Source organism: Megalops cyprinoides, chromosome 5, assembly GCF_013368585.1.
Source record: "Megalops cyprinoides isolate fMegCyp1 chromosome 5, fMegCyp1.pri, whole genome shotgun sequence".
In the NCBI taxonomy this organism is placed as follows: Eukaryota; Metazoa; Chordata; class Actinopteri; order Elopiformes; family Megalopidae; genus Megalops; species Megalops cyprinoides.
The window spans coordinates 14,632,501-14,660,000 of NC_050587.1; the positions used below are offsets into that span (position 1 = coordinate 14,632,501).

Below are 27,500 nucleotides of genomic sequence, written 5' to 3' on the forward strand. Positions count from 1 at the left end.
CATAGTACTATGAAATCAGATAATATCTCCTATATGTATCCGAAATTGAAGTTGATTGTTCGGTGTTCAATTTTATTTTCATTCTGATGGGGGAAAATAATTAATCAAATCAATTGGAACCATGTTGTTATGGGCTCATGTTGAACCCTTGTGACGATAAATGAATCTCAAGTAAGGTTTAACTTCATTTTTGTCTGTCTCAAGCTGATTCCAGTCAATGAAAAAAGTCAGGATCACTACAGCTTGCCACGAGAGGCAAAGTGTTCATTCACAAACTCATTTCTCCAATTTTAGGTTTCGTGACAAACAGACAGATGTAAATTGTTAAAAAGGTAAATATAAAAAGAAAATTGTAATAACTCTGCTGCTCTTTGATATGTTGTTGCAGCTTCTGTATAATCGGTTTGATTTAAAGTATTACACCACACTGAGTCAGGTGCATTCAAATTCACTCAGCAAGCCAGGTAACCAAGTGTTCCACCTCTTAAAGGAGATGTAGGGCCCACAGAGGTGTATAACAAGCATGGTGTTCCAAGACGCTGGTACTAAACTCATAACGAAAGCTCTAACTCTAGCCATGGCAAAGTTATTCCAAAATTACACACTCCAGTGGTACATCACACAGAGCTGCCACCTCATAGGTTGGCCAAATGTAATCTTATTCACTTGCACAGGCAACATCCAGCCTGTGTATGAGAGTACTCAGTCATTTCTGTTTGGTCTGTACCATCATAATATTGGTTCCCCCCACTACGTAATCACATTGAAACACAGCTAATAATGGGAAAGTGATGTAGTATTAGCTCAAGCATAAATGTATTGCATTTTTAGAGTATTAAAATACTACAAGGATGAGCATTAATGAAAAGACGTGCAAGTACATATTATTCTGTCTTCATGAAGATTAAACAGAGGTGTTAAGGATACAATGTGCTAATTAACACACATTAGTAACTGAAAGAAAAAAATGTTGAAAGAGGAATTTGGATTATATGAACTGTACCAAGGGTATTCCAACCATATTGTGTTACTACAATATTTCAGGTAACAGATTTGCTGACTGGCTACTATTTGTGATTCAATCAGGGAGACCTTGAAGAATGCTACATGAAATTATATTAGTTTTCATAAGTAAAAGAAATCAATATTAGATGTGGATACCAAGATTCAAATGTTATTTATTGTGTGACTTCTGAGTATGATGCATTACCAGTAATTTAAGGCCAAACAAACACATTCAAGTTCATCAATTCAATGTGAAACACAAGACCATAATAGAATATTTACAATTAGTATCATTTACTGTTTTAGTTTTATAATGAAGACCCCTTTGCTCATTCCAATAAAAATCTGATTATAAATGTATTAATTAATCATTTCTACCCAAACAGTTATGGAAATAAGGAAAAAGGAAAGAAAATGAAATATGAAGGGCATAAAGACAGTGAGTATGTAGTCTCATCATGAAGAATTCACCAGGGGTATATAGCTGATTATACTTTTTAATTTAGATAATATGTTATTAAACACAGTGCCAACTATAGGGAAGGTCATCATGTAATAAACAGAAAATACCAAGCTTTCTATAAACATTTAACAGCATAAGTCAATACATTTGGAAATGCTTGCACTAGAATTTGACTGAGGATATACTTGTTTTAAAGCTAAATTAAAATGTTTCATGCAATCGAATGAGAGAGCATATCCACACTGTACACACACATATAGACTGCAGTGCAGTCTATCCTTTACAGACCCTGTCCTGAACCCATATGAGCCTATCTTGTAGATTAGTAGCATCCTTTGCACCAGTGTATTACCCTAAGAGGAGCTGTACCCTTGCAGACAGAGAAGGGCATTAGAACCTATAATAATCTCTTTCACATGGTTCCACCCAAGTGGAACACTTGCATATCTCTTGTGGCTCCTGCAACACATTACAGAAGCAAATCTATGTAAATAATAACATGTGATATTATTTTTTATTATTATTACATTATGTCTAATAGTTAATCAGGGGTGTGGGTAGATATGGAGGACACAATACACTGAAAATACAAGGCCCTTTTATACACACCCTTGTAGTATTTTGTTATGGACTATGTTGTTTTTCATGAATTACCCTGAAAAGATGTTTCCTGTAGTTCTGGCACTTCTGAGGAGGGATTTTTTTCTCCTCTCCAAATTGCTGTAGGTCCCTGATAATTTGGCTTTCATTTGTAAATTTTTTTTTTTAGTTTGAACTTCAAATGTACAATTAGATGGAGGTCTGGAGGCTGAGATGGGCAGTTGAGAGCATTTATTTTGTGCTCATTACCCATGTCTTTGTAGGTTTGGATGAATGGTTTGGATCATTGTCATGCTGGAATGTGAAGCTTGAGCTTCTTGGTGGTCCAGGTTTTTGGCCAAAATGTACTGGTAGATGTTGGTGTTCATGACTATCCATCAATGCAACCCAACAGTTCAAGTAGATTCTTTTATAGCCATCACCAAACTTGTGGAGGTCAATGACTATTTGCATGCAGTCTCTGGAGGACTCTCAGACATTAACCATCATAATGATGTGTGCTATTGATTAATTCATAGACTTTAAGAAAGCAGAATATGTGTAGCCAATACATTTGGATTATATATTCTGAAAATAGGGTTTTTAAATTATTCAACATATTTTCTGTTCAGTCATTTCTGTTATAAAACAATATGCCATACAGCAAAAGTATTTTTTCATTGAAAAGTTTTTTATGCAGACTTTTTTTTCCATTTAGTTGCACTGACTGGTATGATTTCATGGCAAGCAGCACTTTCTGCTACAACGCAGTGAGTTCATTCTGCTTAAGGTGTTATAAGTGCAAAAATGTGCGAACCCTGCCGGCGTCTACCGTAGCCTAGCCGGGTAATGCCCAGGAATATGCTCCCTGTCAGTGCTCATGCGTGGTTCCTTTGGAGAGGGCTGAAGCATACAGGATAGAGCTGTGGCACAAGTGTCTAACGTTATTTCTAGAAGTGTTTTTGGTTTATTTTTCAGATAGTTGCCACAGTGGTAAAAATTTTAGTGGCGATGACGGATCCACGAGTACGGCAAATTAAAATTAAAACCGGCGTTGTCAAACGGTAAGAGCTTACCTCGAAACTTTTTGTTGGAAAGGACTAGCGGCTCATTTGTTAACAGATCGCTAGCCGACCGGTTAGCTAGGCCGTTATTCCAGCGATGTGGAGTGAAATAATCAACTGGCACGGTGTGCAAATATCGGTCTGAATCGCGACTATAGACCGGTGCTTCTCTCAGTGACATACTGTAGCTATGTTAGCCTACGTATAACTGTATAAACACGCGTAGCTACAGTTTTTCCACATTTTACCCCGAACTGTATGCTTTTCATTCTGTCAAACATCACCTCAGCTATACTCGGTCTTGTCACTCTCGTGGCCTTTATGTTGAGCTACCGCTACTTTTCTGGATTTTCCATAGATACTAATTTTTCTACTTTGAATGAGTTAAAGTCAGCTATATAGGCAGTTCACTTACACTGTCTTCCTAGCCAGTACAGCCACGAGTAGGCAAAAGTACGCAGCAATATTCGTATTAACTAGCAAGCTAGCTAGCCAGATAATAAGCTAACGTCAGCTAGCTGGCTAGCTACACACGAACTGCACCATACCGACTCAAGTAGCGCGGGCGTTGCTTCGTTATTAAGCGGTTTAGTGAAGCAACATGACTTCACTTGCGTTTATGGCTACTGATGTTAAATCATTTGCTTATCATAGATGTAGCTAGATGGCTAATTATATAGTTAATATGGCTAGCAAAGCCTACGTTACTTACTTTATGTACAGTTCATACTTAGCTGTATTTGTAAACATGCGGGGAAGTTACTCTTTCGGACTTGAAATTCACACATACTGCCAGTAAATTGTTCACAGACAGAACTCTGAACAATACATCAACTGTGTTCTGAATAAGAGGATGAAATATATCAACCAAATGAGTGTGCAAGAAATTTTAGATACAAATACCATGAAAAATGTGGAAATCATGGTTTAGAAATCAAGACATAAATGAAAAACAATGTAATATTAAGATTGAATATTCGTGCATTGATATGATGGCATGAGTTTTTTTTTATATTCATTTGTTAAAATAACAGTACAGATATTCAGAAGGATGTTACAGATATTCACTATTTTCAAAACATGTTGCAAAAAAGTTACGTAAGTGTAACGTGATATTTCGTGTATAGAGTTCTCACTCTTCAGTCACTCGTACGTGGGCGAATGACGACAGGTTACACCAAGTGGTTAATCTCTTCACTTTATTTTATCACGGAAAAAATACAACAAACCCGAGCTCCGCGCTCTCACTTCTCTCTCACTCAACCCACTTCTTTTCCAGTTGGTCCGGAGGGGAAAACCGTTCCCTCCGGAGCTAAAGTATTCATCTCCCAACTGTATGTATAAACTAAAACACTAATATGTCATTCACAATTACATTAACAGAATAAGTGCAGGATATCTGAATGAGCAAAAATGACATATCACGTAAGTAAAGTACATTTGTAGTCATTTAGTAGGGCTTAGGTTGTTGAAATTCAATGCACTTCCAACAACCTAAGCCCTACTAAATGACCACAGATGTACTTCATAATGTAATTTTTTGGCTATTTGTAGCTAGATTGGTAACTAGCCAAATATTGGTATTAGTGACAGTTCAAAAACTAATTTACTCAAAATTGGAAAACTGCTGCACATTTCTCAAGGATAATTGTGTTTCAAAACTACTGTGCCAAACAAAAAGTTATTTCCTTCCCTGTACTGTATTGCATGACTTATACATTGCTCCACAATGTGAATGTAAATATGCAGATGTAACCAGCAAAAGTACTGTTCCTTTGTGGGGAATAGGAGTCCTGTCATGCAGTAGGAGCCAGAATAGAGACCAGCAAGAGCCTTATACTTACTTATACATACTTACCTTATACTGTACTCAGCTTTCTCACCTGTGTATACTGTCTTGTACATTATGTGTTGCACTGAGTTCCCTAGTGTGAATGGGCTGTAAGGTGTTAGTTAGCCAACAGGCTGTTGTGAACCTGGAGTAGTAAGGGGGCTGACCAGCTTGAATATGCACATACTAAACTGGTATGACATCTGTGTTGCCCTTTTTATTGTTTAGTAAGCTATTATTAAATTTATTTTAGTTTGTCAGCTTTCACCAAATTAATATATGCTACCTCATTCACATATGTAGCTATCCTTCTAGTTATCTAGCTATGCTGACGTAAGTCCCGAAAGGCTCATGACTTGTTCATTAGAAAGCTTTTTCACGACTTCATCCTCTTCACCATCATTATGTAAATCGTATTACCTTGCTTTCTTCTACAGAGTTGGCATTCTGTGGTTATTCTGCGAGAAGCCGGGAGTAAAGAAAGAATGGATGTACTTTGTATGATATGGTATTGCTTTTGTAATTTGTTGTGATGAAATGTAGCCTCTAATTACTGATAAGCCTCGCTTGTCAGCTGTATGTTACAAGTGCTTACAAGTGGTGAAAGGGAGTGCAGAAGCTTCCTAATATCTTAATATCTAATATCTAAGTAGTTTGTTTACAATATTCCTATAAAGTCACATGGTAGTTTTAATCTTAGATAAATTCCCCAAATCCAGCCACTACTTGTATTTGTATGTCTGTCTACACTTTTCTCTGGTTCTGTCAAGCATACTGCTGCATAGAGTCAAGGTTTACCAAAACAGTCTTGTCAAGAGAGGGAAATAAAAATGCTTCTAAGTGACAAAGATAATTTTCTGTTCTCTTCCCCAGTATTTTCAGAGATATACTGTTGAAGAAGCAAACTATCTCACAAAGTAAAATGGTGAGAATTATTTTTCAGTAAGTCTTGTTTGAGGTTGTGAACTTTTATTCTTAATTAGTAGAGCTTATTCGTAGAACATAATCACAGGGTTAACCCAACACGAAACTAAGCCCCTGTTTTTTAAATTGATCATATCTGTGCATTTAGATTCATGTAGATGCAGATAAAACATTTAGGAGTATCTTAACCCTCTCTTTAAAAGCTTATCTGAGTGAGAGGTGTGTATGACAGAAAATGGCTTGTATTGTTTAATGTAGCATGTTTTTTTATTTTAAAATTAAGAAGAATTAATAAGAATTAATTTGTTGACTCTAGGCCTAAATATTGTGATGGATTCTTGTTTTATGTGGCCCAACCATAGTGTTCACCCTTTCCACCCTGCCCCTTCCCCCCAATTGAATCTTTCAGTTCAATAGTGACTGTTTTGTGAATGTGGTTATTAAAGATTCTTTGAGGATATTAATTTTTGGAATGGGTGGCTCTGAAAGCCCCAAAACCTTTTTGAAGGCCCTGCTTTTGAGAGAGCCCTTTAGCAGAAGCGCCCAGATTTAACATAGTATTCTATTTTCCCTGGCAACCCAGGATTGTATGTTCTGAATACAGAATGAATAGAGAAGATTACTCATCACGTCCCTAATTTTTGTCCACTATCTTGTGTAGATGCTGTATTGATTTCATTTTGATTAGGGTCAAATTGAAAATGGGTCCCAGATGAGCCTTGGTAATGGTGACTGCCAAATTTACCACAGAGTTAATGTCACCTGGCTTGATGAGAACTGCAGTAAAACCTCAGTCACTGTAGAGAGGTGATGGCTCATCAACTTGATCAGCAAATAGATGTCTATATTCTGACACATGCAACCCATCAGAACTCCTCATCTGCCTCTCAGTATTGAATATTTGTCCAGGGGATACTGAACTACAGCAATGAGACTCCTGCGAAATTCATGACAAATTTATGTCATAAAGATTTACTTTAGATTTATGTGTGTGTGTGTGTGTGTGTGTGTGTGTGTGTGTGCGCGCATGCCATTTTAGAAGACTTATGCTGCTCAGTGTTATGTACTATGTCTCTTCAGTTAGGATAAGGCAGAGTATCTACTAATTTACTGCAAAATGTTGAATACTACAAATAATAATAACATTGACAATCATGAACATCATCTTTATAACAACAATAATGTGTTATTAGCATAGTATTGTAGCATAGAAAGCAGTTTTTGCTCAGCCAGACAGAGTGTGTTTCATGTACCTACCACCATAGGATCAAAATTTGATGAGCTTGTACCACAGTGGTCAGAAAAGCATCTTTATCTGACTTTGTTCAATACTTCAGCTTTAAGAAAATATCAACATAAGCACAGTTCTCAAGTAAAGTTTGTCTTATAGGTCCAACTAAATATGGCAGACATAGTTGCTACCATATGCATTGTCTTCACGATCATCTTCATTCAGAATGCTGTGCCGTAGAGAACTGATCCTCCACATCGTAACTCTGCTGCAAAACTGGAGACACTCAAAGACTCTGTTACTCCTTCCAGTAAGTTGATGAATCAGTCAGTTAATCAGAATCAGGATTGTGTTTGATATAGCGCCCTTAAAGTAACTGAGAGAATGCTTTACAGAGTGAATGTCATGTAAAGGGATCAAGCCACAGTGGATTTGGTATAGCAGTGAGTAGATGGTAATGTAGTTGTGGTGGTAACCGAATCAGTGTCAGGTGATCAGGATGTTTATTTGGAACATAGATGTAATAATGGAACATCTTACACTACATTAGATTGCCTTTGAGAGGATGAAGAAAACCTGAAATAGACATGAGGAACAAACTGTAAGATATTCCCTTTGCCATCTAATGGCAATTAATTAAATTTATGCAAATCATTGTTGTCTATTTTGTTAGCTAATAGAATTGAAGAAAGTGAGCTGTTATAGATACACACAGTTACCAGTACTGTCAGTTTTTAACATCTGAAACCAAGGAAAATGGTGTGTACGAAGTGTATAATAAGGCCTCTGCCATGCTTGGATTTTAAGGGTGGATTCAGTGTAAAGTTGGTCTCTAGCTGAACGGCTAAGCACTCAGTGAGCAGTCTGGCTGCATGATAGCTGCTGACTGTCTAAACACCAGACATATTTACACTATCAGTGTTCTGGCTAGCTTGCCTAGCTGACGTTTGCGCAGATGAGCCTGGTTAATATAATCTTGCTAAACATCACCGCTTATTAATGTTTTTTTCTGTCTTTCTTTCTTCGAAACCTCGTTTTTTAATTTGCTTTTTTGCCCTATAGTTGTATAGTTATAAAACAATTGATTCATCCAACAGCACCGTTCTTAGCTGTGGAAACATTGTGAACAGCCTATCAAAGTGGAGGAGACAGTGTTGCATAGGGATGTCATCTACTAAATTAACACTAGTTAGTGAGTTGTCACAATTGTGCCAAAATCGTCTGCATTTACTCAGCTCAAACCAGTCAGCCATGCGTAAGGTCATGTTTTAGTTTGTATTTGATTTTGAGGCTCATCAAGATGTCTGGGATAGAACCAGCAGTTTAAACTTCCACCAGCTGTATGCTGCTGTTAATATTATAGCTTGCTTAGGCACATTATGTACTGATGGACCAATCACTGCTTGTGTTTCAGTGGTCTTGGTGCTGAGTTTCAATGAGTAGCATAGGTATGGAACAACTGTGCAATTTAATTTAGCTCAGTGAGCTTTGACTTAACCTAACCAAAAGTCTTCTACCTAGGAGTTAGTATGGAATGTAAATTTATGTGCCTAGTCATTTTGGTTGTCTTTAAAATAATTTAATGTTTTAATGAACCACGGCAACGTTAAAATATTTGGCTAGCTATGTGTCGTCTTCATTATTTTTGTTTTCTGCCTTCTTTTGATTACAAAGAGCATAGGCAAAAGAGTGCCTCATTATTTTCAGAAAAGATGCTCTGTCCACTTCTTGTCCACTGCCTTAGCAGCCTGTACATAGCCTGTACAGTGGCGTTGTATGTAGTGTTTCATTCTTTCATCCTTTAGTTTGTTAGAGTTAGGAAAGTTAACATAGTTTTTAGACACTGTGCTGAGGTTTACAGTGCTGTAAACGTAATGCTGTGTTTTAATAATGAATTGTGATTAAATACGCTGATTATTTAAAACATTGGACTTAATATACTGCCATGAAATGCTGTAATAGAAGCACAGAATGGCAGGAAAAGAGTTTTGTATAATATTTACATAAGCTAATTTTTCCTTTAACTATAAAATGCATGAATAAGCAAAGTAAATACCATCCTTTGTTTTCCCACATGACAGCATCATTGAACAATATTAGAACCTTGTTAATACATCCTGCTGCTTATCACATATTTGTTTAGAATCACATAAGTGATATAATGCAAGTTGCAGTGCACCTGCCTCTAATTTGCAACTTTTCATTACAGAAACTGAATGTCTGTTTGTTTTAATCACAGTAATAGTAACCTTCTATGAAATGTTCTTCAGACTTAAATCTAGTCTAATAAGTATGAATGTTAAATAGAACCACAAGCTGTTCCATCTTTGTCCCATCAATATTTCAAATAAGTTATTTAAAGCTAAGATCCCTATCTGAAGGTCTGTTGGAAAAATAAAAAGTATAATTTAGGTTTCCTTTTATTTTTTTCTCCTGTAGCATCATAATGAATTTTCTCCTGAGATTCAGCTGTTTTAAGAAACCTGTTTCTACTGATTATGGCACCTCCCCCCCCGCCCCCCCACCCCCACACACACACACACACACACACACATTTTCTGTAGATTGAATACATTTTACAGAGGAGCTCTTGCATACACCATAGAAGAATTCAGCATTTTGTTGCTTTGCTGGTAGCACATGTGACCTTGGGCAGCACCCAGAGTCACCGTGCAAAGTGAAATAAACCACTGTCACTGCTTCCCTCTTTTTTTTTTCCTTTGGAAGTTAAAAATACCGTGCATGGCTTTCCTGCAATTTTGCACATTTGAGCCGGTGCCTAGCACAGCGGATGCCCTTAATAAAATGACAACAGTAATTTACTTTTGTCATTCCAACTGGTACTGGCTACATGGCTCAAAAATACAGTATTAAAGTAGTTGAATGTGTGTCGAGTCTAATTCTTTTTTCTATTTTCCAGAGAGCTGCTTTTCCATTAACTCTGGGAAAACACAGTGGCAGATCCATTTAAAACAAGCCCGGCTCCACCCTTCATATAAGTGCCTCAGTTGGAGAAAATAAGAAATTAAGATCAAGGGACATTTTTTCATTAGCCTGTCGTTTAGTTATTTGAATCCTGCCGACTGCCTCGCTAAACAACCGCAACGGCAATATAACTCATCTCAAGGAGGCTTAAGGCGCTTACCTTAGCATATGTTAACTATTACAATGTGCCTTGATGGAAGCATATTAAAATTACTGGTAATTGACATAAAATATGACAAAGTGTTTAAGGCTTTCTGAGCAAAGCAACACACATTACTGAGGAGCAGCCCCATAATGTAGCTGATTAATGAAGGATTGCTCGCGCGCACGCAGCTGATTTTATGAAAAATGAATTCTTTGTTGTCATTCCGACAAGCCAGCAACCGCAGCCGGAAAAGACTATTAGCCGGAATCATTATCAATAGCGATATTTTCAAACTCTATTATGGCAATCAGGCTGGAATTTATTCAATAGATTTAGTTCATTTGGTCGTAATTGATAAATAATCAAAATTTATCAATGTACTTGCACACATTTCACTAACAATCAAGCAAAAGTGGCCCATTTACCACCTGACTTGGTCCAAATTAGAGCTAAATTGATGATCAATTAATCCTAGAAGGGGCAGTGCTGTATTTTGTGGAGGAGCAGCAGCAAAAGTGGCAAATAAATGGAGTAAGGACAGGAGATTAGTGGAATGAGCAGAAAGGAGCTGAACCGCCACGGATCGCGGCTAATGAGCATGCAGCTGGGTTGCAAATTGGCAGATTTATAGCTTCAGTATAAAAACTAAAGACAGACCGGTGTCTGACTGGAGTTTCACAACTGATACCACCCTGTGACTGAATAAATATAAGGGAATTAAGATCGTTTTTTTTGTTTTTTTTTTTTCTCTTCTGTCTTCTCTCTCTTTCCTGAACACCATCCCCTGTTTGAGGTGTAGAGGTTGCCCGCGGCACAGACTTTTTTTTTCCACTGCATGACCTTCTCGGATAATTAAAATTCATGGGGAATAGAAGTCTGTGACTCCCGCTGTATCCGTCTGAAGTAAGTCGGATTCCACCGTTGCTAACGGCCAGGGCTTTTCCACGTGAAGCGGTGTCAGGGGTTGAGGATGGGTGTGGGGGTTGACATGGAAGGGAAGGCGAGGCTCTCCGGTCAGAAACGCTGGTGTGAATGTGCTGGTTGTGTGGTGTCTGGCAGCATGAGTACTCTCAGATTTGGTAACATGCGGTGGAGCTTTTTTTGACATTTTTGCCATCGATCACGTGCGTTGTGTTATATTGTAGAACGTTCATGTTGGCATAAATTCATGAATATGAATTTCATCCATTTTTTTTCCATTCAGCTGTTATTACATATACATTTGTGCACAATATAATGCATTTATGTTGGGTACTTTCTTGCTTAGTTTGTCTGCTTTTAATTGTAAAATGCGCTCGGTGCTTCTGCACTTTCTGCTTCTTGTCCAAGATTAGGGTGAGCACTGATGTTTTCAGGGAAGTCAGACATGCCATTCCTTTGCTCATTAGACACTTGTGCTTTTGATTCGTCCTGCCACTCATTTAGAAATGACAGTCACCGCAGATTTGTGCAAACAGTGATGCATAAATACAGCTGTCTTATCTCGTGTTGTCAGATACCGCACAGCCCAGTTGTGTGTTTTCTTTAAATAAGTTATTTCTTGCTTTTCAAATAGGCTGGCAAAAGAGGAGATCCTGTATATAAAGGAAGCAAAACAACAGGAGGAAAAGATAGAGCGCCTGAGAGCTGAAGCCGGAGACGAGTATGTCATTAAGAAACAGGTAGGCTGCGCGTAGAGGTTCTCTCCATGTCAGCAATGTTTCGCCACATGCGCCTTCCGTGGCTGGTGACACCTGCAGTATCCATGCTTATTGTACACAAGCTCTGCTGTTCAAAAGCAAATCTTCATACTTCAGATAAAAAAATGTGTTTCATTTAACGTTGCAAGAAAACTCCACATGGCCACAACTGTAAATGCTATTAATTTTAAGTTGTTCACAACATAGCATTGGCATTTGTTGAGTAGAAAAGGTTTATAAAATTCTCTGACTGTGGAGAGGCTGAAGGTTTCTAGGGGGTTTGGATTTGCTGAATAAATACATTAGTGAACAGCCGTCCATTTAATTGTACTGCATAAACAAAATCAGATTTTTGTAAGCACTCTTGTGGTTACGTGCAAATGTAAGGTAAGCATTAAGCTTACCTTAAACATATACAACAAATTATATTTTTTTGATAAATGCATTCTGTTGAATAATTGGTCCAGCCCTGCCTCAGATGTCCCATCAAAGGTTATGGTAAATATTATTATTTTAACACATCTTTTGATGATCCTGAACTGTCCCTTTAAGTAAAAGCATTGTGTTCTTTCATAATATCAGAACCTCTTCACTTCCATGTGCGGTCAACAGATGCATGATACATTCTGTGCTGTGAGGTAGATAGTGTAGGATAGTGTGGGATAGTGTAGTGTGTAGGAAGTGTAGTTATGGAAATATGGTGCAATACCAAATTCTTTGTTATTTATGGATTTCTGCAAGCTTCTGTTCTGTAAAGGCAGGTGTAGTACTTCATTGCCACCTTTCTTGCTATAAAGAAGTATTATAATAATCCATTATCCAAAGGATACAAGGTACTTCTGTACTTCACAGGCTCTACTGCAAGCTCCCCACCATAGTAACCATACTAATAGTGACAGGACCTAACTTTGCAAAATGCTTTAAACACATGCTGAAGAATCACTTAAGCTTTATTGACTTTATTGACTGACACCTTCCATTTCTGGAATACTCACATGAGTTTGTTTACAAAAAATAGATTTTGTAGGAAGGTGTTTGTTATAAAGTTGGGCAGGGTCTATGCAGAAACTTCTCAGCATTATTTCATGTAACGCTAGCTGTTCCACACAACGCAGCCTATATATCAAAGACACCTGAGGGCAGCTGTAAGAAATTGTGTAGTCTATGCAAGTGTGTAAGGATCTTGGCTACTGGCTACTGACTGCATTTGTTTGTTTTTATTTTAGCTGCTAGCTAATGTTTAATGTTTACTATAAGTTTAATATAGTCTTGCACATAAGAATACAGGTGTGATTATGGAAAAAATGCATGTTTATCATACTTTTGTCCTGAAGACAAATTCTCAAAACTTGTTTTTTTTCATAATAACAACAACAATAAAAAAAAACAGTTTAGCAGATTTTTTTAACACATCAGTGGTGTGCGTAGAAGGTCAGAGAAACGAATCATCCAGTTTTAATTTGCTGATGCATTTAATTGCATTATATAACTTTGCAGGAATTTGATAATTACCAGCACATGTTGCTAATTTAGTGCCACTAAGTGACCGCTGACCCAAGTCCTCCTCCCTTTTGGGGCTGTCAGTCTCTCCAGCGTGTGGATAAATGGCAGGGGGAATTAAGCGTGAGCTAGCCTTTGTCCTCTGCAGACTGCACACTCCTAACGTCTTCTTTTCGTCCACAACTGTTGGATTCACTTAAAGGTGTGATGCAGTTTTGGGTTGTCAGACATCATGTAGACACAACTGAAATGTTTGCTGTCTGATGTTTTTTTTTTGTTCTGTTCTCACATTTTCATAAAGGCGTTTTTCCCACGAAATGTGTTTAGGTCAGGTGGGCCTGTGAATTAACCTGTATTTCTTTGGTTTAGTTTTGTGGTTCTGGGATTGCTTTTGGCAGAATAACTGTCTCGTCCCTCAGTTACCTGTGTCTGGAAAGAAGCACACACTGTCACTGTGATATTATAGAAGTTGTCTGCAACATGATGTACCACTGTCCTACAACGCATTATTCCGAAACTTAGAATACTGTTTTATGCCTCTGTTTTACAAATGGCTGCTCAAGATATAAAAATTGGATGTCATCTCACCATCTTTGGCATGGCAGCCATTTGTCAGTCCATAAGAGCATGTGTACTGAAAGGGATTGGCCAGAGAGAATTTGGAGTTATAAAGAGCATTTATTTTCTCAAGTGTATACTGATCCGTTATGGAAATCTCTTGGACTCAAGAGTCCCAAGATATAGTTTAATGCTTTTGCTGGAGGTGTTGACATTTTTGGTTGAAATTAGAAATTCACTTTTAAGAGAATTATGGCTTCATAGTTTAAACAAATTCAAAGCAATTTATTACAATCAGCCAGACAATTAAGGGAGACTGTTAAGGCTGAATTGAAAGCAGACTCATACCTCTTAAATATTAGGGTATTTTGCTGCTAATGCAAAACAGATGGATAAAATGCTCAATTGCATTTTATATTAATTGGAAGGGGTTAACTGGCAGGGTTACAGAGCCTGTTTTCTTGGCTCTCTGCTACTCCTGTATTATATTGTGTTACTGGTTGTGAACCAGTGTGAAGAGCACCTCATTAACTTACAGCTGTTACAACTTTTACATTTCTTGATGTTCATGTTTTCTTGTTCTTAAAGCTTTTGATAGTTACTTTTTTTCAAGGCACCAGTAGTAACAAACCCCAGTTATGAACTGTTTTTTTGTAGAATATTCTATCAAACTGTCCATTTACAGCCCTTATAATCCAAGATATAGGTCTAAATATTTCATTGTTATGTTGTGAATAAACAGTATCCATTTAGTGACTCAGTAAAACACAAGCTCTGTATAATGTGTTTATAGGGGAAGTCAAAGCTCATGACACCTTTTCTGTTCATTCCTGTTTTAGAACCTGAGAGGGGTGGGTATTAAAATCCAGTCTAACCTAAAATAACAAAATCCTTCCCTCAAGTTTCTCCAAGTTATTTCCATAGATGCAGCTAGCGCATGGTTCAGACTGGAAGCGGATGTACCGTCAGAAAAGAAAGATTGATCTGTTTGTAAATTCTAATTAAGAACGCAGTTCTTGGCTGTGAAGGAATCTTTAGCAATGGCTGATCATACATTTATGAGCATTCAACTCTCTCATAGGTGGCATGCTGCCAGTCTCAGAAGGAAAAAAAAATAATAAAGAAGATGTACTCTAGATTCACTGTTTCATTTCAGTGCAAACATTATGAAGCTACCATTGTTGCCATTGCCTGCTACAGTGCAGTGGAAATGGCTGGAAAATAACATGGATGTCATAATGCAGTTTCATATTTTGCTTTGGGTGTTTGCCACATGATGGCATTGTGTACCTCATCTGATCGGCGATACCCGCGGGACCGTTCGCAGAACGGGCCTGTCTGAGAACCGTGAAGTTGATTGAAAATTGGTTAATATTGGAACGGTGTGTGTGAACCACATCACCAACACGGTACATCACTGTGTGGGAACTGAAGGTGCATCATGAGCCCGTGTAGTTAACCCTGATGTGCCTGTTTTTTGCAGATCGCGTAGCCCTGGACGGTGTGCACACGAGACCTATTGTACAGAACCAGTGGGCTTGTAAACCAGAGATTGGTGCAACTACAACAAACAGATAAATCAAGACTGTGTTTCAAGAAATGTCTGTCTTGAAGGTGAAATGGAAAAAAAAATGTTCAAGTTAGGGGGTTAGAGTTTAGGTTAAATTGTGATCAAGGTTTTCATTTGAGAGAATCAATATTTTATAACAGCTTTCTTTATCCGTGGTTGATGGGATCATTCCAGAGCATTAACCTCTTATAGCGAGGAGCTATTTTTTACAATCCTTGCCCATTTTCCCCTTCCTGAAAATAACAGTGTATGAGTTCAGAAGTATGGTGCATAGGTGGCTCTGATGCCATCAGTAAGGATGTGGAGGAATAGGCAAGATGGTATTTCTAAAAGGCCTTATATTTACTGTGCATCTTTATGTTGTTAATAACGAAGCCTACTTTTCCCTACAGCAAGAAAGTTGTTGACGGGGCAGTAGGCCCTTGCCAGTGTTCTGTAATGCCAAGTTTTCCGGTCTGAAAACAGGACAGTGGTCTTTAGCTTTGCACCTAACTGCGGCTAGCTCTCTGGAGACAGTTATGAGGTCTACTGTACAACAATGTAAGTCTGTTTGTGTGAATGGGGAAAGGGAAAACAGTGTATGGACACCCAGAAGCCTCTGTGCTGGTCTCGATTTTTGGTGACTAAAATTTCAAAACAGTTGATTAATTCGCAGTGCATAAATGTTGCTAGCTGTCAACAAAACTGCATGTGAACCTCTGTTTGCTAACTAAATCAGTTACTGAAATGATGTCTTTGTTATGTCTTAATTTTGCTACCCACCTACCCATAGTGAATAAGCCATTATGAATATGGGACTGGAGATGTTGCCATAATTTAGTCACTGGTTTAACCCATTGCCTGTAGCCTGATAGTAATTAAATTTACTTTTGCCAGCCGTGACAGTACCTTTAATATGTGACTTAATCCCAGAGTACCTTCAGCTTCCTGGCTCTAGGTTGACATCAAACATTCCTGTTCAATAAAGGCATCTGATGAATATTTACATTTACATTTATTCATTTAGCAGACACTTTTATCCAAAGCGACGTACAAAACATATTTGAATATTTGAAGCCTCTGAGAACGGTATACACTGGTATAATCATCATCATTATACTGGTGATTATATACAGGTATAATCATGCTAACTCTGAAATATAGAACTTGCCCCCCCCCCCCCCCCCCCCCCTCTGCCAGGCTTAGCCACTCATACACACCTGTGATACAAGGTGCACTGTGAGGATCACAGTATATTAGCCTGTATTATGTGCTTTTACTGTCCGTGCCACTGAGGAACCCCCTTGGCTCTAGATTCTCTACATTTGGGAAGCTTCTGTTAAGGCAGACCCCCTTTAAGTGGAACCGTCTGCACTGTTGCAGCACGGAATGTGAAATCCAAATGAATATGTATTTACATGGTGCAAACCAAGTGCTATCAAAGAGCTAAATGTCTGCATACTGTTTGCTTCTAAGAAGCTATTCTGTACCATTATTGAAGTAATGACTTGTCAGCTATGTTACTGTAGCTGGCTGAAGCTGGGTTTAGCATTCATTCAGTTAAAGGATTGATCCATGCAGTTCTCTGCAGTGGATTGGCAGGTTGAAGCAAACAGTAATGCTTGGGCTGTAAATAAGAGATGCTTCTGCCCATTTCAGAGGAAGCTCATAGCTGTCCACTTGTAGCATCATTTCTCAGCTTTTCATTACCCTGTGACACATGCTGTATACTTTTTCCACAACCTCCGATTATTTCTATGGGAGAGACATCTAAAAAATGGCACATTACGATCCATCAATCAGTCTACTATCAGTCCAAGGCCTTGAGGTGGCTTGTGCTCACTGCAGACCTTGAGCGATCCTTTCTTCACCTAATTCCTCACATAATTCTTCGTCTATTGTCACATTAATTAATCTCAATTTTCTCTAATTGCCGCATAACTCAAAACCATGTGCAAATACCAGTTTTTATCTGTTGTATTGAATAAATAAAGTATGCATTAAAAGTTTGATTATCTGTCTGGTAGGGCCGAGTTGAGAGTCTGGAGACTATGAGGCTGTTTAACTGAAATGACAGTAGGGTGTCCAGGTATTCCTACACACAGTACATACAGGAGCGAGCTGTATTTATCCTGGAGCCTGTGTGCTAGAGACAAATAAGGATGGGAATTCATAAACGCGCAGTTGCTAAATGTGTGCTTTGCTATGCAGCTCCACAAGCTGTTTATAAGAAAATTTACATCTGCAGGCATGGCGCTGGTGAGCTTTGGAGAAAGTTTTTCTTTTGTGTGCTAATGCTTTTGCTCTGCAGACTTCCGTGTTCATTTCTTTGTGGACAGTCACACGGCCAGCACATTTTTAGCTGGCTGGTCCTGCACCGGACCGGTGGGTTTTGCAGCCAGGACCAGCCGCAGCCGCTGCAGCCGTTCAGAAAACTCCTCTTCGTTAAAAGCCGCGAGGCACATTTGCGCCGGCCCTGCTGCCTGTTGTGAAATCCTCATACAGTGTCAGCTCCGTCCCTCTCCATCTGATAGCTCCTGGTCTTGATCCACTACTTAATACAGTCCATTTAAGTCTCAGTCTCTCACGTCTCCTGCCATCTCGCCGCACAGTTGCACTCGGCAGTCTGGACATTTAATAGACAGTTGTAATAGAAACACATGACATGAAAATGTGCCTGCCTTTTCTCCCTGACATCCCGGCGCCGCAGGAAGCCACGGCGCTCCATGTGCACATGTAAATGTGCTAAACAGTTCCTAGATTGGCCGTTGGCACGGTGAAACACGAGGCCACGCTCACTGCCTCAGTCGCCGTTTCCGCGTCTCCTGCTTTATTTTGTCGCATTAGCGTGCATGCAAACGGTGACAGTACGAAGGGGATGCTGAAAAACAGGGAACAGATGGAAACATTCAAACGTTAGCGCATTTCAGACGTTTCCTATACGTTTTGGATTTCGCTCATTGTAGCAGTCTAATTGTCTGTGCAGTGACATGAGTCAGCCTACTGAGCTGTGTTCAACAGGAGGAGATCTACGATTTTGGAGAAAAGTGTACAGTACTTTTCACACGTCATTGAGCAGCTAGATATATATAGTTGCCTTAATTGCTTCATGTAATTAGCAAGTTAGCAGTGTAATTTACACTATTCCTCCCTGCTGGATTTGTGTTTCTTATTTTGAGAGTAACTCGCTCTAATATCCAATGTACTTCTAATATTGTTTTCTAGTAATTTGGTGGTGAGCCAGACAGCATTGAACAGCAGATCAGAGAGGAAGAGTTGAATTGAGGTACAGTAGTAAAATAGGTAGTTAAAATTGTTTTGGTTAGTTTTTGCACCACAAATGAGTCTATTCATCAGTGCATTGTATTCACAGACTGGTTTGAAAACTGTTCATGTCCCAGCCCTGCTACTTACAGTGCAATGTGTGTTTAGCTGTTAGGGACAGAAACTTGTAGGTAGGCTAGTCCATCCCCTTTATGATTTTTTATAGTTAGCTGATAGCGCTAACTTTTGCTTTGTTGTGATGTGCTGGAGGTATTAGGGATAAAAAAAAAACACTGAAATTGAGTGTTGTCAGAAATGAGTCCACCATTTCTGCTATGGCCTTTCCTTTCTGCTGGATGTCAACGCAGGGCCTCTGTTTGCAGACAGTGTGACCACTAAGGCTTGTGATCCGGGGTTATTTGAGCACAAGCTGTCCATCACTGCCTAATTACAAACCAGACCTTGGAGGCAACCACAAGGCTTTCAGACCGAATGGCTGGTGACTTTGAGCTGTGGTCAGCAGTACATCTGTGGACAGTTTTAGAGAAAGGTGGAAGATATTTGCTGAACCTCATTCGTTCAAGAAACTTGCATAGTCCATTACGCAGATGTGAAGACAGCAGTAGTATGTACCTTATTGGGCGTGACCAAGCGCTCATATCTGTGTTTAGCAGTTTGCATACATCTGCAGTCCATGCCTGATGAATGAATGAGTGAATGATGTGAAAGTTACTGAAATTTATGGAAAAATACGTTCAGTTCAGTTTTAGTATTCCTTTTCAGACTGTCCCAGTGTCGTCTAAGCAGGTTTTCGCTTTATTTTACAGTGAAATTATTAAACTAAAAAGATAAGTAGATTGTGTGGTATTTTGAACTGCAGTAGTTTATCTGAAAAATCTAACTTTAGCCATGTTGAAGAAATTTGTTCTGTATGACAAATTGTGAGTATTTTTCCCCATTTCTTTCAGGTTCAACAACCAGCTCCTTGTCAGCCTCCCTGAGTCATTTGTACTTTCCCAAAATAACTTTTCTTATACCAGCTCTGCAGACGATAATAATATTGACTGTAGATATGACAGATTATTTCTGTCTGCGGATTTATAGGTATGTGAACGCTTGATAAAAACCTCTGAAAACTGCGGCAGTTTCTCTAAAGGTACCTTTTTTTTTTGTAGGTGATTGTTTGTGATTTATGTATCTGATGATGCTGGCCAAGACCTCAAGCTCTCAGGACGGGGAGTGCCAGCCTTGTAATTACAATCTGTGTGCCGGCCCGAGAATAATCCGGGCTTTAACGCGTTCTGCAAGCTTGAGTAATAACTTTTTATGCATGATAACCATCAGCGATATGAGGCCCGCTGCTTTCTGTTTTCCATTTGTATAGGCTTTTGCCTGGGAAGACGGGGGGCTCCTGCGGCGCTCTCGGCGCGTGATCAATAACTCAATAACATTTTTCATGCAGTAATTATGTGCGCGGCATCATCTGACCACAGCATTTCTTCATTACACAGAGGTGCGGAGGATGGCAGGGTGCGCGTGTGCGGGCGCGCGTGCACGCGGACGTCTCACATCGTAACTTTAAGCAGAGTTTTGTTTTATTTTTCCTTTTCGTGACGTAGGAACCCGATTTGTTTCTCTCAGCTGGAGCGTTTCCTCACATTGGCAATGTGGGGCAGTTGCTGCTTTGTCCACAGGACCCAGACTCAGTTTACCCACCATTTTCTTTGCCCTGAACTCGGTGTAAAGAATTTTAGCAAGAGCTGCATTTCTTTTTTTTTTCCCCAGTTCTTACATTTTGCATTGATTTCATGGTTCGCCAACATTATCCAGCGCACTCCACTTTACCAGAAGATAAAGTTGGTGAACAAGTTACTAACAAAAATTAAGTGAGGGCTGACTTCATTGCATCTTTTAGCCAAATTAATCAGGTATTTCATTTGGAAAAGAGAGCCATTTCTCTTGGGAAAGTACGCTCTGTTGTTGATGTAGCATTAGGTGGTTTTGCTCGTTGTGTTTGCTGTCTACTCAGAGCCACAGAAAGGTCACAGAAGCAATGAGGGTTTGGGAACTGGGGCAGAGGGTTTTCACATTTTAATGGTTAGTCAATATTAGAGTTATCGAATGGATAAAAATTTGCCACGGTTAAAAGGGTATACGGTCAGTAGGGAATTGGGCGTGGGTGTGGAATGAATGGAGGAAACAATTTCGCATTAAAAAGGGCTTTTATCTTTCAGTGTGTTTCCCACAGTACAGCAGTCGTTGTGTCTCTGTCAGCGCTGATCGTTTCTTTGCATGTGTCCTGCGCTTGCAGATGGAGGTGCTGCAGGAGTCGAAGATGATGATCCCGGACTGTCACCGGCGCCTGGCTCTGGCTCATGCTGACCTCTCGCAGTTATTAGTAAGTTGGTGCCTGCAGCTCTTCCGTCGAAGTGCGCAAACCCATGTGTCTCGTGCTCGGGGAAGGCCGTTGTTTTTAAACTGATGGCCACAGGGTGAGAAGGGAGCTTCCCACGTCAGAGATCTCTTCAGACCCAAAAACGTCTCCGATGTCAGATTTCAGCTTGCTCCCACTGGCACTCAGTACACGGGCCTGTCCTATAACCTTTTGTTTCATTGACGAAAGTGGCCCCGTACTGTTTCTTTTACTTTTTAAGGAGTGTGAGGTCTTCATGGAGACAACAATGCCTGTTTATTTTTTCTTGTTTTCTGATTTTAATTGACCTTATCTTTGACCTTTTGGCTGATCAGTAGAAGGCTGGTGGGACACTGCCACTCTTCCCTTTAGCAAGATCGAGTACTGGCCCTGACTCAACCCAGTAAATATCTGGTTACAGAATTGGCTGATGAGTTATGTGTAGCCTAAACTGTACAGGTTACCTAGGGTAAGTGTAAGCAAATGAGTGTAATAATTGAATGGTAGGAGTAACAGATAAAGTTGTTCAAGTGAATTATCCAAGAAATTTCACCACGACTTTTCAAATGGAGAGGCTACACTCCCTGCTCTCACCTTATTGCCAGGAAGGATACGAACATAAATTCTACTGATCTTCCTTCATATATTCTCCTTTATTGCATCATAAGCTAATGAAAACTACTTGGTTAAATAGGTCTTTCAGCAGCGACGTCACCTGGAGAACTGTAACTCTGGTTTCATTACCACTTAATCCCAGCTACTTGTGACTGTATTATTCAAACGTGCCTTGCTCACCTTGCCCCTTGACCAGCTCCGTATCATCTTATTGCGTTTGTTTTTCCAAGACGAAGGACTAATTCACACAGAATTTGAAATGTTTCCGGAGAAGATGAAAGTACTTTTTTGGGGAATGGCAGATGTTTAGAAACGTGTAAAAATGTTTGATAAAAAATACCAAGAGTGGTTATTTTTGCGAGCTATGAAGAAAACACCAGTTTTCTTTTCCCTCAGAGGAACCTTTTACCCATCTGCCTCCTTGTTTATACAATGTATGCAAGTTCCCAATTTAGACAGTTTGTGTAATCACATTTTTTCCTCCATTTAATGTAGTTTCATAATTTTAATGTGGTTAGCTTTCTTATTATTTTTAGGTATTTCTATGGCTTTGTGCTTATATTCTGGAGAGTGTAATTTAGACATCTCTTGTAAACATTGAGTCTTAGGCTTGGACTGTGTGTGGATGTTCGAGGCCTGAGCAGACAGCTGAGCGCGGTGAACTGCACTGTGAGACCTGCTGATTGGCAAGGAAGCGAGGAAAGATGGAAGGGCGTCTGCGGTTGCTGTAGAGCAGAACTGCATAGGAGGGGAGGATGGAGAACGCAGAGATCCATTGTGTCTGAGTATGGATGACAAACTGCCAGGTTTACCTCAGGGGATGGTAAAACCATAACCGCAGTTTGATTCACCCCGGGACTGCATGGCAGTGTAGCATAGTGGTAAGGAGCAGGAATGCGTAGCTGAAAGGTTGCCGGGTTGATTCCCTGCCGGGGCACTGCTGTTTTACTTTTGGGGAAGGTACTTAACCCAGAATTGCCTCAGTAAATATGCAGCTATGTAAATGGGTAACATATAAAAAATTGTAACCTATGTAAGGCGCTCTGGATAAAATGCCAATAAAGTCCCAAAAAATGCACTACAGCCACAACTAGTGGGTTTGATCTGGACGATTTGGGAAGCAGCAAACCAGTCAAAGTATGGGATGGTCCTCTGTGTTTCATTGTATGCTTTCTGAATGTGGACATCCATTTTACATTACTTTCAGAATGTTCTTCTGCACAGAAGACGCCAAGCATCAAATAACAAAACTAAAGGCCCTGTTGAACCAGACAGACAGCGCCTGGATACATGTGCTGTATCACTGCAACAGTTATTCTTAAGGTGTTCATGTGAGCTGCAGTCTAATTAGTAGAAACAAGCCTGTATCTACATGAGCAGATTTTAATTCAATGTTTTCTTTTTCAGGATACAGAGGAGGACCTGGCAGAATTAGAAGAGTACAAGGAAGCAAGAAATATGTTGGATTCTGTGAAGCTTGAAGGATGATTTTTTTTTTCTTTTGCTCTTCCAAAATCGTACAGCCCTAATGTCCATTCCATAAACAGGCCTTGATCTGAAACACGAGGATTCAATGCAAACCAGTTTTTGTATATTTATTTGTATGTTTAGACTCTCTGCCTCGTTTGAGAAAAGTGTGAGTGTGAAACTTGTTTTTACTTATGATATGATTTTAACCTATTACTTCATGTTTGTCACTGTATATTATTACAGTAAACGTGTTCTGTCAGAGTGACAATAAAAATATGTACAGTAAAAATGCTTCATTTGAAGCATGTTCTTGATGGGGGAACATGTGTAATGTAACAAATATGTCCTGACACTCATCAAGATAAAGGCTGCATTAAGGCCTAGTTTTAGAGCCTAAGGTTTTTGTCAAGGGACCCTCCATGTTGTCTAAGAAGTGCTATTTGAATAAAGGCATCATGTTGGTTTTCTTCTAACCCAAAGGTAGTCTTATTCATAAGAAGAATCGTATTTCTGAATACAGCTATTACTATACCTTGGTGTATGATTTTGAGCTATTTTTAGATATGTGAGGAGCTGAGGAATTACATTTTGGCTTGATTTTCTGAGTGATTATGGAAATTAGTTATTGTTCTGGGATGTTAGTTTATCACACAGACCAATTGTGGGTGGTTTACTCTGGTTTCAGCTGAGGTTGGATTTGGACATCTTGCATGGGAAAGAAAATTGATTTTTTTTTTCTGAGAAATCATGGTGTCTACATTATTTAGTGGGTAAAAAAGACCTATGAAGTTTTTTATGGTACTGGAATACATTATCTTCAAATCCATGATGTAACACTTTAATGAGTTTAAACAAAAATTAGCTTTATTGTATTTTAAGAAAAAAAAAATCAGCTAATTTGGATTTGGGCATTTACAAATTATGTTGAATTCTGTTAAAAATATCTATTAGTTAAATTTTTTGTCACAGAAGCTTAGGAAGAAACCTCATAAATTTGAGTTTTTTCCCAACAAAACTATGAATATCTCATAGTTTGGGTATGTCACACTTTCCTCTGAAGTTGAAAAATGTGTATTTAGGAATGATGAGTAAAAATGTTATAACGATATAACGTGATGGTGACTACAATGGCCGCCTGTCCTCCTCCTGCAGGAGGATCTTCTTTATGGGAGAAGCTGTTGCATTCCCTTAGTATTTAGCTGATAAGTAAGTGACTGCAGTCCTTCAGTGCAAGAGCAGGGAGGCTGAGCTCTTAAACAGAACATTTATTTCCTGGTCCTTAATTGCACTAACTTTGTCTTTCCATACATATTTCAAGTGCTCTTTTACAAACCATTAGCCAAACAGAGGCGCGAAAGTGATGCTTCATTTTCTGTCAGCGTTTAAACTTCAGCCGAAATGACTGCTTCCATAACATCTGGCCTGACACAAATGCAGATCACATTCGTTTCAGTCATTTTTATATCCGATTGTTATCATTCTTTGGGTCAATAAATGTATGGTAAAATGATAGATGGGTCCGCTAATTACTCTGCACACCATGGTTGATCCATATTACACGAAGTGATATACTCTGTGATACTACACCAGTCACTTTCTGAAAATCTCATTACGTTGTATATGAAAGAATCACTGTTCGGCTGTGACACGAATATTGAATAGGACAGTGCACAGTTGTGGCATCCACTTTAATGTGCTGCCTTTAATGAGGCATTGCATTCATCTCATGATTGGGTTTCTGTGATGGAACACGCACAGTACCTTAAGATACGTCAGATAAGTGTCTGACATAGGGTGCTGTAACCTTGTATATGACCATGTACATATGGCAATGTGTATGTCATTTGAATATCATTTATGTACAGACCACATCCTAGTTACAGTATTTAAATCTAAAGATTGCCATTGTAATAGGGTCTGTAAATTTAAATGCATAATTACTAATTTAAGTTGAATGTACAAAAACTAGCTACTTGTATCTTGTATCACAATTTTAAGAGGTCATTTTTTGGCACTATAACTTGGTGGTGCTCAGACTGAAGCGATGTTGGAAAAGTGGAAAAAACTAAAACATTTGCTTGAACTTATGGGTTTCTTTCAGATTTTGTTGACAATTGTATTGACAAGAAGTAATGCTTTTTGATTGGAGAGAATGTAGTCCCAAACATTCATTATTAAAACACTAAAACTCATAAAAAAAAACCATATAAACACTTGCTGAAATTTGATTTTGTAAAGCAATTATGGGATGAAATAGCATCTTGAAATCTCAAGCTCAACTGCTAAACTTCCTTACACCTCATACCTGTTCTACCTGCTCAGTGTACTTACGAGGATATAAGAGAGGAGGGTTTGGAGAGGATGTGAGAGACTTCAGATCTGTGACCAATGAGGCTAAATCACAATAGGTTCAGGACTAGGAGTAGCATCTCCCAGCTGGTGGCATTTGTGCACCTTTACAACAGTGTGACAATAGCAACACTCACCTTGCGTGCTGGTCAACCCCAAGCTGCAACAGGTAATTATGTTATGACACCTCTTGCTCCTGAGTCTCGGTCATGTGGCCCGCGGTTTTGTTAATAAGGTGCTACACCTTGCTATTGGCTATAGAGCTGGTCTTGTGCTGTAAGATACGTTGACGGATTCACAAATGTTTGAAATGGGTAATATTCCGATGACTTTGGGACAGGTAAAAGAGTATTTCACTAATCCCGATATCAATGAATGTATTTTTATGGCACAGCACATAAAATTGATAACTGGGGGTGCATTCAGTGGCTGTATCCTTAATTTTATCTAATGAATGTCAGCAGGCATAACATTCTTTAGGCTACGTTCTTGAAAGTTATGTCATCACCGAAATTAACAATAAATGTTATTTATGTGTAAAGTCGAAGGAAAAAAAATGTAATACTTGCTTACATTCATTAAGTCACGATAAGGACCATGAGCCATTGGATGCCTACAGGGCAGCATAAACATTTATTACTTGTAATACTGGCGACAAAATGATTGCACGTCTTTTTATTTTGGACGGCATTCGATTATTAAATGTACAACATCGTCTTCCCAGGCACAATCAATATATAGGCTACTTAATAAATATTTTGTGATTTGTCTTATCCCCTCTCAATGAGTTAAAAACAAGCGAAAGGAACTTCAAAGTTCTGAGGCAGTTAAATGAATTATATGGTTATGAGGTTTTGTAGTAATTACAAATATAAACTGTGGCGCTCACTTGAATATAAAATGTTCAAATAATATATAAATATTAACTTGATAAGAAAAACACTATGATTATTATAATTACTACCATTATTACTATGACTTTATTACATATGTCATGGTAAAACAGGAATGAACTTAAGATTGAAAACACCCACTAAATATTTCCTTATAAACAGGCAAATCTTTGACACCCGTAGCAGTATTGATACTTCTTTTATCCGGCGCCATGATTTATTAATACATTTACATCTACACATATTTCAATGTACGAATATAGGTTCTCTGCGAGGTGTCATATTGCTTTGCTATCATAACAGTGCTGACTACAGAAAGGAAAACAACTGCAGTGTTTATGATATAAGTCATGGTATTGTAGTAGGCTAATATCGCTTTCCTCTCGAATAGTAGCCTACAAAGAGTGTCCGTGTCGAGTACAGTATGTTGCGAGACGTACTGTACCGTAATTTTTTTAGCATTTCATGCACCTTGTGAAATTAAGTGAAAATATGCAAATAAAAGCTGTTAACTTGCTTTGGTGCGCTTGAACGCTTGACCATCCCCAAAGGGAGTCATTCATATGTGAACCTTTCAATGTAGGCCTATTTTTAAAAACTATTATCTTGAAAATAATATCGAAATAATATTCCAAAATATCTACAAAAACGGCGAAAGAGTTCAAAGTCCGGGAAACCCGGTACTATCTTAATGAAGAAATTACTAACGCTAAAGTCTTTCCCCACCTGCGAAAAAAAACCGTTTGGCGTTCTGATTAGCTATATCTTTAAAATACACAAGAACTCATCTGTGAGACGAATTTAGGTTACATTTGATTTGATCCTTATTTTATAGATTTCAATAATTGTCGGGTTCACCCCCAAAGTCTCATTACCACCTTAATGAGGCCCCGTTACTCCGTGACATACAACCGCTCCATCTCATTAAGGAAATCGCTCTTCAATGCTGATTATTTTATTTGGAACCATAATTATCTTTCTTT

At 38.8% G+C, this 27,500-nt stretch overlaps 1 protein-coding gene across 1 annotated transcript; it reads left to right on the forward strand.

The window, feature by feature from the left end:
* Positions 1-2,939: 2,939 nt before the first annotated feature.
* tbca (tubulin cofactor a) lies at positions 2,940-23,418 on the forward strand. The gene is made up of 4 exons (XM_036529810.1): positions 2,940-3,111; positions 11,783-11,888; positions 21,089-21,175; positions 23,213-23,418. The coding sequence occupies exons 1-4, from the start codon at positions 3,059-3,061 to the stop codon at positions 23,291-23,293; spliced, it is 327 nt and encodes a 108-aa protein (XP_036385703.1). The 5' UTR covers positions 2,940-3,058; the 3' UTR covers positions 23,294-23,418.
* Positions 23,419-27,500: the final 4,082 nt, after the last annotated feature.